This window comes from Chiloscyllium punctatum, chromosome 10, assembly GCF_047496795.1.
Source record: "Chiloscyllium punctatum isolate Juve2018m chromosome 10, sChiPun1.3, whole genome shotgun sequence".
Lineage (NCBI taxonomy): Eukaryota > Metazoa > Chordata > Chondrichthyes > Orectolobiformes > Hemiscylliidae > Chiloscyllium > Chiloscyllium punctatum.
In genome coordinates, this window is record NC_092748.1 from 110,834,919 (window position 1) to 110,849,874 (window position 14,956).

The 14,956-nt window shown below is 42.3% G+C and overlaps 1 protein-coding gene across 2 annotated transcripts in view; it reads right to left on the bottom strand.

The window, feature by feature from the left end:
* The window catches only part of LOC140482435 (IQ calmodulin-binding motif-containing protein 1-like), a 59,313-nt gene that overhangs the window by 30,860 nt on the left and 13,497 nt on the right, over window positions 1-14,956 (bottom strand). For both annotated transcript variants that reach the window (XM_072579939.1, XM_072579938.1), the window contains exons 6-7: window positions 5,632-5,731; window positions 4,875-5,047 (exon numbers count right to left, since the gene is read on the bottom strand). In XM_072579939.1, coding sequence (XP_072436040.1) covers window positions 4,875-5,047; window positions 5,632-5,731 — 273 coding nt within the window. The remainder of the gene's footprint in view (window positions 1-4,874; window positions 5,048-5,631; window positions 5,732-14,956) is intronic.

The following is a 14,956-nucleotide window of genomic DNA, read 5'->3' on the forward strand; positions in this document are numbered from 1 at the left end:
GCGAGGAGACTAGGACCCGTGGACACAGCCTTAGAATTAGAGGGGGTCATTTCAGAACAGAAATGCGGAGACATTTCTTCAGCCAGAGAGTGGTGGGCCTGTGGAATTCATTGCCACGGAGTGCAGTGGAAGCCGGGACGCTAAATGTCTTCAAGGCCAAGATTGATAGGTTCTTGTTGTCTAGAGGAATTAAGGGCTACGGGGAGAATGCTGGTAAGTGGAGCTGAAATGCGCATCAGCCATGATTGAGTGGCGGAGTGGACTCGATGGGCCGAATGGCCTTACTTCCACTCCTATGTCTTATGGTCATATTAAATGTTATACTGTACAGATATGCTTCTTACTTATCCATTTCTCAACATGTGAGCCAAAAGATTTGGATGTGAATCATGGTGAACTGAGTCATTTTGCAGAGTGACTGCCACTTTCTCTGTCAATATAAAGAATGGATTGTGTCCTTGACCCAGCCACTTGGCTATTCATTGACGATAGGTGGGTAGTCTTGACATTACCACTCTGGGAAAGTGGCCCTGGGCCAGGATGAAAGCCATGAAGCCAACAGTACAGACAGTGACACAAAGTTCAGTGCTCAGATGCTACCGTATCGAAGCAGTCCATCGGGGAAATTAGAAATCCCAAATTAAAGGGAGAGGTAAGAGTGCAGAACTCAGGAGAGGTTATTAAAATCTCCAGCACAGACACAAATAGGACAGAGTAGATGGAAAAAGGTTATAGCATTCAAACTTCAAGCACACTGGACAAACGAATGACAATGAGGAGAGGGATGGTTAATACAGGACTGATGGTGTTATATCTGAATGCATGCAGTATAAGGAATAAGGTAAATGAACTTGTGGCGCAGATCGAAATTGGCAGGTATGACGTGGTGGGCATCACAGGGATGTGGCTATAAGGGGATCAGGACTGGGAGTTGAATATTCAAGGATACACATCCTCTCGAAAAGAGGGTTGCCTTATTAGTAAGAAATGAAATTAAATCAATAGTAAGAAATAAAGTAGGGTTAGATGGTGTAAAATCTGTGTGGGTAGAATTGAGGAGTTATGTAAAGGCCTCCAAACAGTAGTCAGGAGCTGGGGTGCAAGATACACCAGGAGATAGAAAAGATGTGTAGGAAAGGCAAAGTTACAGTGACCATGGGGGATTTCAATATGGGAAAATCTGGTTTGCAGTGGATTGCATGAAAAGGAATTTGTGGAAAGACTACGAGATGGTGTTTTGGAACAGCTTGTGGTGGAGCCAAGTAGGGAACAGACTATTTAGTGTTGTGCAATGAGTCAGATTTGGTAAGGGAGCTTAACGTGAAGGAACCCTTCGGAAGCAGTAATCATAACATGATTGAATTTACTCTGCAATTTGAGAGAGAGTAGATAGAATCAGAGGTAACGGTCTTACAGCTGAGTAAAGGCACCTACAAAGGCACGAGGGAGCAGCTGGGTAGAATTGACTGGAAAAATTGAACCTAGCAGGAAAGACAATGGAACAGCAATTCCATTGCTGTTTCTGGGAGTAATTCAGGAGACATAGCAGAGATACATCCCAAGGAAAAAGAAACATGGTACAAGGAGGATGAGGCAACCGTAGTTGACGAGGGAAGTCAGGGATAGCATAAAAGCAAAACAGAAAGCATACAGTGTGGCAAATGGCAGTGGTAACCCAGACAATTGGGAAGCTTACAAAGACCAACAAAAAAAGAAATAAGGAGGGAGAAGATTAAATATGAGGGTAAGCTAGCTTGTAATATCAAGGAATACTGTAAGGGTTGCTTTGGATATATAGAGGGCAAAAGAGAGGTAAAGATGGACATTGGGCTGCTGGAAAATGACACTGGTGGGATAGTAGTGGGGAACAAGGAAATGGCTGAGGAACTGATTAATTACATGGTGTAATTATTCATGGTGGAAGACATGAGTAATATCCCAAAAATTTAAGAGACTGAGGGGCAGAGCTGAGTATGGTGGCTATCACCCAGGAGAAGATGCAAGAAAAACTAAATGGTCTGAAGATGGATAAATCACCTGGACCAGATGGGCAACACCTCAAAAGGGAGATAGCTGAAGAGATAGTAGAGGCGTTAGTGGGGATCTTTCAGGAATCGCTAGAATCAGGGAGGGTTCCAGAGGACTGGAATATCACTAATGTGATACCCCTGTTTAAAAAGGGAAGGACGCAAGAGATGGAACATTACAGACCGACTAATCCAACTTTGGGTGTGGGTAAGACCCTGGAATCCATTGTAAAGGATGAGATTTCTGAATACTTGGAAGTGAATGGTAAAATAGGCATGGTTTCATCAAGGGGAGGTCATGCCTGACAAATCTGCTTAAATTCTTTGAGGAAGTAAAGAGCATGTTAGACAAAGGAGACCCAATGGATGTTGTCTACCTGAACTTCAAGAAGGCCTTTGACAATGGAAGCTACTCAGTAAGAGCCCATGGTATCAGAGGCAAGGTGCCAGCATGGATAGAAGCTTGGCTAAATGGCAGAAAGCAGAAAGTGAGAATAAAAGGTCCTCCTCAGGATGGCAGCTGGTGACAAGTGGTGTTCTGCAGGATTTAGTGTTAGGACCATAACTTTTCACTTTATACGTTAATGATCTAGATGAAGGAACCGAGGGCATTCTGGCTAAGTTTGCAGATGATACAAAGATAGATAGAGGGAGAGGTAGCATTGAGGAGGTGTGAAGCCTGCAGAAGGATTTTGACAGGTTAGGAGAGTGGGAAAAGAAGTGGCAGATGGAGTAAAACATGGGAAAGTGTGAGGTCATGCACCTTGGTTAGAAGAATAGAGACATGGACTATTTTCTAGATGGGGAGAAAACTCTGAAATCTGAAGTGCAAAGAAACTTGAGAGTTCTAGTCCAGCATTCTCTCAAGTAAGTTTGCAGGTTGAGTCAGTAGTTAGGAAGGCAAATGCAATGATGGGATTTATATTAAGAGGACTTGAATAATAATGGATGTACTTCTGAGGCTCTATAAGGCTCTGGTCAGACTACATTTAGAGTATTGTGTGCAGTTTTGGATGTACTGATCCTGGAGCATATTCAGAGGAGGTTCACAAGGATGGTCTCAGGAATGAAAAGCTAAACACGTGAGGAATATTTGATGACTGGGTCTATACACTATGGAGTTTAGAAAATTGAGGGGGTATCTAACTAAAACATACAGAACACTGGATGGCCAGAATAGAGTAGATGTTGGAAAGATGTTTCCCTTGGTAGGAGAGACTAGGACCCGAGGGCACAGCCTTAGAGTAAAGGGAAGACCTTTTAGAACAGAGATAAGGAGAAAGTTGTTCAGCCAGAGGGTGGGGAATCTATGGAATTCATTGCCACAGAAGACTGTGGAGGCCAGGTCATTGAGTATATTTAAGACCAAGATAGATAGGTTCTTGAGTATCAAGGGGATCAAGGGTAACAGGGAAAAAGTGGAAGAATGGAGTTGAGAAACTTATCAGCCATGATTGAATGGTGGAGCAGATGCAATCGGCTCAATGGCCTAATTTCTGGTCCAATGTCTTATGGTCTTAAAAGCTGTTTTTCTGCAGTAAGTCTGTACTGATTTAAGCGACCAGGGTTTTCAATGGCACTCAACATAAACAATACAACTAATGAAAGAGCTTGCTTTTACCAAATAATGCACCACAGGTTATCAAGCATAACAAGTACTCCTTTTAAATGCAGTCACTGAATGTAGGAAAACAATTTTCTATGATTTTAATGGGAGACAGTTTTGATTAGAACGTTACAAGGTTAATTGTTCTCCAAGGTTAAAAACAGCATTATAACTAAAGAAAATACTGCAGATGCTGAAAATCTGAATACAGAATGTGCTGGAAATACTCAGAGCAGATAGTATTTGTGCTAAGTCACTTAGTCATACAGCACCGAAACAGATCCTTCAATCCAGGGCATCAATGTGGACTTCACCTGTTTCATCATTTCCCCTCCCCCCACCTTACTCCAGTTCCAACCTTCCAGCTCAGCACCATCCTCATGACCGGTCCTACCTGCCAATCTTCCTTTCATCTATCAGCTCCACCCTCCTCTTTGACCTATCACCTTCATCCCCATCTCCACACCCCTATTGTACTCTTGGCTGCCTTCTCCCCAGCCCCACCACCTCCCATTTATCTCTCCACCCTGGAGTCTCTCTGCCTTCAGTCCTGATGAAGGGCTTTTGCCCGAAACATCGATTTTCCTGCTCCTCGGATGCTGCCTGACTGGCTGTGCTTTTCCAGCACCATCCTAATCTAGACTCTGATCTCCAGCATCTGCAGTCCTCACTTTTGCCTAGTTGGGAAGATGAGAAAAACTTGCATTTATGTAGCTCTCACACAGTTCTTGGACTCCTGAAAGAGCTTTGCAACTAATAAACCACAGGGTGGACCATGAGTGGTTTAGCTTAGCAATCAGAAAAATTAATTCAGCTCTGTTGAGCATCACTGACCTGAAACATCCACTCCACAAACACAGTTAGCAATTCCAGTATGTTCTGTTTTTCTATCAGAAAAATTAATCTTGGATGCATAGAGAAGGTAGTGAGGGAGCTAGTGATTACAGAATAACAAGAAAATCTCAAGAGGTTTGCAGCCATATGAGGGTTGTGCAGGACACGGATCAGTGATCAATACTAATCACAGACCAGAAACTGAATCTGACAGATACTTGGTCTATTCGACTCTGTACTACAGTTATCAATTTAGCAATTTGGCAGTTCATCTTAAATGATTTTCTAAAAGTAAATTAATCTGGTTTAGTTTTGCAGAGTGCCAGGTACGAGGGATAGCCTTACAAAAATGTAATTACTCTGAGCGTAATTAGAGCATTTCTGTATATATTTAGTACTTGACATACCTTTGTAATTGTTGCAAAGTATCTTCAAGGTGGGAGGATGGGTCTCTGCTATCAACAGCATGACTTTGATAGATGTGCTTCCTATAACTGGATTGCTGGTTGCAAAAAGCTTGTAAATTAATTCATCCAGGATTAGGCAGATATTTTTCTCATCCACAGAGAACAACACTGTCCTGAAAGGCAGGATGGCACACAAGGTTATTCTAAATATTGTGTCGAACAGGGGGTTGCTCATTGGCTTTGCTTACACTTTGTTTTGTATGTAATAATCTAACAGTATTCAAAAAGTGGAATGCACGTGTCTCCAGCACTGGCTCAAGTGCTTGGACAGGGCTGCAGTTACTGGAAAGTAAAAACTGAAAGAACTGTGGATGCTGAAAATCAGAAACAAAAACAGAAATTGCTGGAAAAATTCAAGCAGGTCTGACAGCATCCATGCAGAAAAATCAGAGTTAATGTTTTGGGTTTAATGACTCTTCCTCAGAATTAAGTGCTGTTACTGTACCTATTTATTATGGAGTAATCTTCAGACCCTGCTCAAGAGAATTGATTTGTGTAGATACTTTAGTTGACAGATGACAGTGAAGGAATTAAAACTATAAAATGGTAACTATAAAACAAAGTTACAACAGCATTGTACTAAACAAATAGGTATGATAGTTCAATGCTTGGTAGCTGATTCTGAATCATGGCAATACAAATGAATATTGACAAGTGTATCAGTTGGCTATAGTGCTGTTGAATCTTACCATCTCACCTGTTCACCTGCAGGATACCGAGCAGGACAGACACCATAATAGCTCCAGTTTCCACATCATCAGTGAGCAACAACTGCAGGAGGCGATCAGACTGAAGCACTGCATTGAAAAGCGATAGGCAGTTACTAAAGCAAGCCACAGAGACCTTGCAATTATTGCACTACTGTCCAAATCTTTTCAACTGGCAACTTTTCCAATATCTTACAGCCTTTCAAAGAGTCTTTAAAACCCCCAACTGCTTGTTCAAGTGGCTGTAAGACAGGTTAAAACACTTTTTCAAGAAGCTGAGAACATTCCTCATGCCCAGGCTAATGTGTGCTCTGAGTAGGAATTTTTCTCTCAGACAATTGTGAATCCGTGGAAATCTTTACTAGAGGGCTGTCAATCTTGCATCATTTAGTATATTTAAGATTTAAATAGACAAACCTTTAATCAGTGAGGGAGTTGAGGATTTTGGGAAAAAGCAGGAAAGTGTAGTCATTTAGAAAGGCATGGACTAGTCAGGAACAGTCAGCATTTTAAGGGAAGGTCATGTCTTACAAATTTGATTGAATTGAATTATTTGAGGAACTGACAAGGAGGATCAATGAGGTAGTGCAGATGATGTTACCTACCTGGATTTTAGAAGGGCACTTAACAAGATCCCAGATTGGTCAAAAAAGTAAAAGCAGGGTAATGTGCCAAATTGGATCCTAAGATGACTTAGTTACAAGAAACAAAGGGCAATGGTTGCTCTTGCACATGGAAAGCTGTTTCAACTGGTGGTTCCACAGGGCTCAGTGTTAGGACCCCTGCTGGTTGTTTTATACATTAACAACTTGGAATTGAATGTGGGGGCAACAACTGGGAAATTTGCAGACTACACAAGAATTGACCATGTAGTGGATAATGTAGAGGATAGCTGTAAGTCCCAAAATGAAAGGTTGGTGGAGTGGGCAGGAAAATGGCAGTCAGAATTCAACTCTGATAAATGTGAGGTAATGCATTTAAAAGGGAATATGAAGTGAGAGATCTTGGTGTGCAAGTAGACAGGTTCCCAAGGTAGCAGTACAAGTAGATAAGGGCTAGATGACCTACTCCTGATCCTAGTTCTTATGTTCAAAGGCTTATGGAATGCTCTCAAGAGTCATCGAGATGCACAGCATCAGTCCAACCCGTCCATGCCGACCAGATATCCCAACCCAATCTAGTCCCACCTGCCAGCACCCAGCCCATATCCCTCCAAACCCTTCCTATTCATATACCCACCCAAATGCCTCTTAAAATGTTGCAATTGGACCAGCCTCCACCACTTCCTCTGGCAGCTCATTCCATACCCATACCACCTTCTGTGTGAAAAAGTTGCCCCTTAGGTCTCTTTTATATCTTTTCCCTCTCACCCTAAACCTATGCCCTCTAGTTCTGGACTCCCCGACTCCAGGGAAAAGACTTTGTCTATTTATCCTATCCATGCCCCTCAATTTTGTAAACCTCTATAAAGGTCACCCCTCAGCCTTCGACGCTCCAGGGAAAACAGCCCCAGCCTGTTCAGCCGCTCCCTACAGCTCAAATCCTCCAACCCTGGCAACATCCTTGTAAATCTTTTCTGAACCCTTTCAAGTTTCACAACATCTTTCCGATAGGAAGGAGACCAGAATTGCACGCAATATTCCAACAGCGGCCTAACCAATGTCCTGTACAGCCGCAACATGACCTCCCAGCTCCTGTACTCAATACTCTGACCAATAAAGGAAAGCATACCAAACACCTTCTTCACTATCCTATCTACTTGCGACCCACTTTCAAGGAGCTATGAACCTGCACTCCAAGGTCTCTTTGTTCAGCAACACTCACTAGGACCTTAGCATTAAGTGTATAAGTCCTGCTAAGATTTGCTTTCCCAAAATGCAGCACCTCGCTGAATTAAACTCCAACTGCCACTTCTCAGCCCATTGGCCCATCTGGTCCAGATCCTGTTGTAATCTGAGTTAACCCTCTTTGCTGTCCACTACACCTCCAATTTTGGTGTCATCTGCAAACTTACTAACTGTACCTTTTATGCTCACATCCAAATCATTTATGTAAATGACAAAAAGTAGAGGACCCAGCACCGATCCTTGTGGCACTCCACTGGTCACAGGCCTCCAGTCTGAAAAACAACCCTCCACCACCACCCTCTGTCTTCTACTTTGAGCCAGTTCTGTATCCAAATGGCTAGTTCTCCCTGTATTTTGACTGAGGTATATAATACAAAAGCAGGATATAAGGATGAAACTATATAAGACACTGGTAGGCCACAATTGGATTATTACATGCAGTTCTGGTTACCACATTACAGGAAAGGCATGATTGCTCTGGAGAGAGTGCAGAGACAATTTACTAGAATGTTGCCAGGGCTTGGGAATTGTAGCGATGAGGAGAGACTGGAGAGATTGCAGTTATTTTCCCTGGAACAGGAGAAGGCTGAGGGGTGATATGATTGAGGTATGATTGAAGTTGCGAGGGGTAGAGATAGAGTAGACAAGTGGAACCTGTTTTCTCTAACAGAGTTCAAACGTTAAGTGGCAGAAGGATTAGTGGGAATGTGAAGAAAAAATGTTTTTATGCAGAGGGTAGTGAGTTTCTGAGATTCACTGCCTGAATTGGTGGTGGAGACAGAGACCTTAAGCTCTTTTTAAAAGTGCTATAAGATGCAGGGTTATAGCTGTGTGCAAGAAGATGGGATTAGAAAGGGTATCTGGGTGTCTTTGGCTCAGTATGAACCAACTGGACCAACTGGCCACCTTCTTTGCCGCATCATTTCTATGAATCATTACCTCACTGAATGGTGGAGTGGACCCAATGGGCTGAATGGCCTTTTCTACTCCATTCAACAGATTATCTGGTCCTTTACCTCACTGATGCTTGCGGGCCTTTGCTGTGTGCAAATTGACTTTAATTATTCTGCACAACACCAACAATACTTCAAAATAAAAATCAATGCTCATGAAACACTTAGAGACACCCTGAATATGTGAAAAATCCTGAGTATGTGAAGTTATCTTAACTGAAAAAACTGATTTACTTGAAATTTTCACCCCCTCAATCATCGTAGATGAGAATGGCCTTTTAGTGCAACAGGATTATTTGGGAAAACCCTTGCTGCCGTCTTTTTGCATACCACATTTCAACCGAACTATTTTCTGAAATGTCCGGTCATGCAAACCACAAAAATAGCTTGAGCACAGATGTTCATAAGCAAAGCTTGTTGGTCTCAGAAACAACTGAATCGTTACGTTCCTCGTCTGAACAAATCTGCTGAAAACAAGAATTCTACATTTCAAATGTGTTAATCAACTAATCTGGCATAAACACAAGCAAAAAATACTGTTAAATACTTCACAGGTCATAGAGTCAGAGATGTACAGCATGGAAACAGACCCTTCGGTCCAACTCGTCCATGCCGACCAGGTATCCTAACCTAATCTAGTCCCATTTGCCAGCACTTGGCTCATATCCCTCTAAACGCTTTCTATTTATACACCCATTCAGATGCCTTTTACCCGCCTCCATCACTTCCTCTGGCAGCTCATTCCATGCACGCACCACCTTGCGTGAAAAAGTTGCCCCTTAGGTCCCTTTGATATCTTTCCCTTCTCACCCTAAACTTATGGTCTCTAGTTCTGGACACCACCACTCAAGGGAAAAGACCTTGTCTATTTACCCTATTTATTCCCCTCATGATTCATTAACCTTTATAAAGGTCATCCCTCAGCCTCTGATGCTACAGGGAAAACAGCCCCAGTCTATTCAGCCTCTCCCTATAGCCCTACAGCTCCCTCCAACCCTGGAAATATCCTTGTAAATCTTTTCTAAACCTTTTCAAGTTTCACAATATCCTTCCAATAGGAAGGAGACCAGAATTGCAAACAATATTCCAAAAGCCGCCTAACCAATGTCCTGTACAGCCAGGCACCATTTGCGGAGAGAGCAACTGAGCTAACATTATGGGTCCACTTGCTGCTCCCACCAAAGCTGCCACTTGATCTACTGAGTATTTTCAGTAATTTCTGTCTTTAATTTCAGATTTCCAGCACTTGCAGTGTTTTGCTTTTGCATTAGTTGCCAGTTTGGAAATCTAATTGAAGTACAGTATCAGAATTACTGATTTGAGAAAATAGCGAAGTTCCACACTTGCGTGCAAGTTAATACCATATTGAGAACCATCTGGAAAAAAATAAACTGTATCAAGTTGTTTTTCTGAACATCTTTGCATTTAGAAAAATAGAAAGATTCATGAGACAAAAGATGGCCATCTGTCCATTGTATACCTGCTGACTATAAAAACTGAGATTATTCATTCTGATTTCATCTTCCAGCTCTTGGCGTATAACCCTGCAGATTGCAGCAACTCAAGTGCACACTGAAATAGTTCTTCTTTTAACATCCTTTCAGGATGGTGGAGGAGCTGGTGAGTGGCTGTAGTGTATCTAGTAGATGGCGCACACTGCTGCCATTGTGATGATGGAGGGAAGCAGTGAATGTTGAAAGTGTTAAACAGGATGCCAGTCAAGCAGCTGATTTGTCCTGATGGTGTTGAATTTTTCACTCATCTACGCACGTGGAGAGAATTCTGTTACATTCCTGATTTGTGCCTTGTAGATAGTTCACTTGCTTTAGGGGGTCAGGAGGGGAGTTATTCGCCACAGGCTTTCAAGTCTCTGAGCTGTCCTTACAGCCACATTATTTAGAAGACATTGGGGACTGCAGAAGCTGGAGAAATCAGAGTTGAAAAAACGTGGCGCTGGAAAAGACACAGCAGGTCAGGCAGCATCCAAGGAGCAAGAGAGTTAACATTTCAGGCAGGGCCCTTCTTCAGGGCATTATTTATATGACTGACCCAGTTGTTTCAGGTCAATGGTCAACTCCAGGATGTTGACAGTGGGGTTTCAATGATGTAATACCATTGAATGCCAAAGGGAGATTCCCTTATTAGAGATAATCATTGCTAGGCACTTCTGTGGTATACATGTTATTTACCACTCATTGGCCTAAGCTTGAATGTTGTTGACATCTTGCTGCACTTACAGACAGTGTGCTTCAGTATCTGCAGAGTTGTGAATGGTGAACAATGTTCGATCATCGGCAATCTTCCCCACTTCTGACTTTTTAAATGGAAGAAAGGTCATTGTGAAGCAGCTGATGATTGGGTCTGGGACTCTATCCTGAGAAACTCTTGCAGTGATATCCTGAAACCAAGATGACTGACATCCAAAAACCACATCATTTTTGCTAGGTGTGTCTCCAACCAGCAGAAAGCATTCCCTACCCCCAACTAACTTCCATTGACTCTAGTTTTGTTCAAGCCCCTCGATAACACACTATGTCAAATGCAGCTAGATGTCAAAAGGTCAGTCACTCTCATTTAAGCTCTGGGATTCTGCTCTTTTGCTTGTGTTTGAACAATGGCTGTAATAAGGTCACAAGTTGAGAGGCTTTGGCAGAATCAGTGCTGCTTCATAGCACTGTTGATGACCATTTCCTTCACTTTACTGAAAATCAAGAGTAGATTGACAGGCAGTAATTGGCTGGATCGGATTTGCTCTTTTTTGTCTGAACTTTACACATTGCCACAGAACATAGGATGTTCCAGCACAGTACAGGCCCTTCGGCCCTCGATGTTGCACTGACCTGTGAAAATAATCTGATACCCATCTAACCTTCACCGTTCCATTATTATCCATGTGTATTTCAATGCCAATTTAAAAGCCCTTAACGTTGGCGAGTTAACTACTGTTGCAGGCAGGCTGTTCCACACCCCCTACTACTCTGAGCGAAGAAACTACTCCTAAATCTATCACCCCTCAATTTAAAGCTATGTCCCCTCATGTTAGCCTTCACCATCTGAGTATAAAGGCTCTCACTGTCCAACCTATCTAACCCTCTGATTATCTTATATGTCTTCATTAAGTCATCTCTCAGCCGCCTTCTCTCCAACAAAAACAGCCTCAGTTCCCTCAGCCCACAGACTTTCCACCGATGTCAGTGTTATAGTTTGACTGGAACAGTTGGCAAAGACTTCAGTACTATTGCCGGAATATTGTCAAGGCCCATAGCCTTTGCAGTATCATGTATACCAGACCTTTAAGAATATTTGAGAACCAGATGGGCTTTTTATGACACAATCGACAATGACTTCATAAATCACCATTAGACGAGTTTTAAATTCCAGATTTAGGGTGTAGGTTTGCTCACTGAGCTGTAGGTTTGATATCCAGAAGTTTCATTACCTGGCTAGGTAACATCATCAGTGGCAACCTCCAAGTGAAGTGAAGCTGTTTTCTCCTGCTTTCTATTTATATCTTTCTCCTGGATGGGGGTTCCTGGGGTTTGTGGTGATGTCATTTCCTGTTCGTTTTCTGAGGGGTTGATAGATGGCATCTAGATCTATGCGTTTGTTTATGGCATTGTGGTTGGAGTGCCAGGCCTCTAGGAATTCTCTGGCATGTCTTTGCTTAGCCTGTCCCAGAATAGATGTGTTGTCCCAGTCGAAATGGTGTTTTTCTTCATCCGTGTGTAGGGCTACGAGGGAGAGAGGGTCGTGTCTTTTTGTGGCTAGCTAGTGTTAGTGTATCCTGGTGGCTAACTTTCTTGTTTGTCCTACGTAGTGCTTCTGGCAGTCCTTGCATGGAATTTTGTAGATGACGTTGGTTTTGTTCATAGGTTGTACTGGGTCTTTTAAGTTTGTTAGTTTTTGTTTGAGAGTGTTGGTGGGTTTGCGTGCTACTAGGATTCTGAGGGGTCTTAGTAGTCTGGCTGTCATTTCTGAAACTTCTTTGATGTATGGTAAGGTGGTTAGGGTTTCTGGCTGTGTTTCATCTACTTGGCGTGGTTTGTTCTTGAGGATTCTGCGCACTGTATTTTTTTTTGAGTATCCGTTCTTCTTGGATACGTTGTATAGATGGTTCGCCTCTGTTTTCCGAAGTTCGTCTGTGCTGTGCTGTCCCATTTCGACTGGGACAACACATCTATTCTGGGACAGGCTAAGCAAAGACATGCCAGAGAATTCCTAGAGGCCTGGCACACCAACCACAACGCCATAAACAAACGCATAGATCTAGATACCATCTATCAACCCCTCAGAAAATGAACAGGAAATGACATCACCACAAACCCCAGGAACCCCATCCAGGAGAAAGATGTAAATAGAATGCAGGAGAAACAGCTTCGCTTCACTTGGAGGTTGCCACTGATGATGTTACCTAGCCTGGTAATGAAATGTCTGGATATCAAACCTACACCCTAAACCTCAACCTGAGCTACAAACCTTCACAAACCTTGCAAAAATTCCAGATTTGTTAACTGATTTCAAATTTCACTACAGTGGTGGGATTCATCAACCTTCCTCCAGAGCATTAACCTAGGTTTCTGCATTATTAGCCCAGTGACCAGACCATTGTGCCAGTGCTTCCTCTATTAAGCAAACAGTCAATTTTCGTAAACTTCAAAATCATATTCTTACAGCTAAGTCTAAATTGTTAACACAAACTATAAACATGAAGAGATGCAGCAACAAACACATTTCTGATAGTGCTGTGGAAGCAAATTCAATTGTGGCTTTCAGAAAGAGGAGAAATCTCCAGGCCTACAAGGTAAAGGAAGCGGAGTAAATTAGCATGAATTACTCTTTCAGAGTGTCAGCACAAACCAAAATGGGCTACTTCTGTTCTATGTGTTGCTGGAAAAGCGCAGCAGGTCAGGCAGCATCCAAGGAGCAGGAGTATCGACGTTTCGGGCATAATCCCTTCTTCAGGATTCCTGAAGGGCTTATGCCCAAACCGTCGATTTTCCTGTTCCTTGGATGCTGCCGGACCTGCTGCGCTTTTCCAGCAACACATTTTTCAGCTCTGATCTCCAGCATCTGCAGTCCTCACTTTCTCCTACTTCTGTTCTATGAAAACACAACTCTAAATTTGAGTTTATTGGCCACCAATCCCAATATCAGGTTCATTGTCCCTTTGTCTATTTACATCCAATTTTACCTCTGTGATATCCATAGAACCATAGAAGAAACCCTAGAAAAGGTACAGTACAGAAAGAGGTCAGTTAGTCCATGTATCAGTGTGGTTGAATAAACCACTTTCCAGCACCTGTCCCTGCAGGTTTCAGCATTTCAGGTGCAGATCCAGGTTCCTTTTAAAGGAATGGAGGGTTGCTGCCTCAGCCAGAAAACTCTACCCGAAAGCTTTTCCTCATGTCCTCTCTAATCCTTCTACCAATCACCTTAAATGGTAGTCCTTGGCAATTGACATTTGTGCTAGGTAAAAGAGGTCTGCCCTTTGCCATTTATATAAATGACTTAGATGAAAATATATAAAGTATGGTTAGTAAGTTTGTGGATGACACCAAAACTGATGGCATAGTTGGCAGTGAAGAAAGTTAGAGAGATTTTGATCAATTGGGTTAATAGGCTGAGGAATGGCAGATGAAGTTTAATTTGGATAAATGTGAAGTATTGCATTTTGGTAAAACAAACAACAGCAGGACTTATACTATTAAAAGGAGAGCACTGGATTGTGCTTTAGAACACAGAGACCCAGAGCTTCAGGTACTTAGCAACCTCTATTATCCAAATGTCGATTATCTGAATTTTGGATTGCCCAAATAAGATCCCAAGTCTCGATGTTTGGTAAACTGTATTGTTCGAGCATTCAATTATCCAAACATTTAATTATCCAGACAAAATACTTCCCACCCATGACATTCGGATAATTTGAGGTTGCCCTGTACATGATTCTTTGGAACTTGCATCACATATAGACAGGATAGTTTAGAAGGCATTTAACACGCTTGTCTTCATTACTGAGGCCTTTGAGTATGAGTTGGAAAGTCATGTTTAGGTTGTACAGGATGTTGATGAGGCCTCTTCTGGAGTACTGTATCTAGTTCTGCTTGCCTTATTATAGGAAGGATATTATCAAGCTGGAGAGGATTCAGAAAGGATTTATCAGGATGTTGCCAGAAATGGAAGGTTTGATTTATAGGGAGAGGCTGAATAAGCTGGGACTTTTATTTTGCTGGAGAATAGGTGGTTGAGGGGTGATCTTATAAAGGTTAATAAAATCAGAAGGGGAGTAGATAAGGTGTATGGCAGGTGTCTGGAGGATTTCAAGACGAGGGAGAATTTTTAAGGTGAGAGGAGAAAGATTTAAAAGGACATGAGGGGCAATGATTTTACACAGGATGATTCATGTGTGGAATGAAATTCAAGAGGAAGTAGTGGATGCAGATATAGTTACAACAACATTTAAAATTAATTTGGATAAGTACAGGAATAAGAAAGGTTTGGAGGGATATGGGCAAACA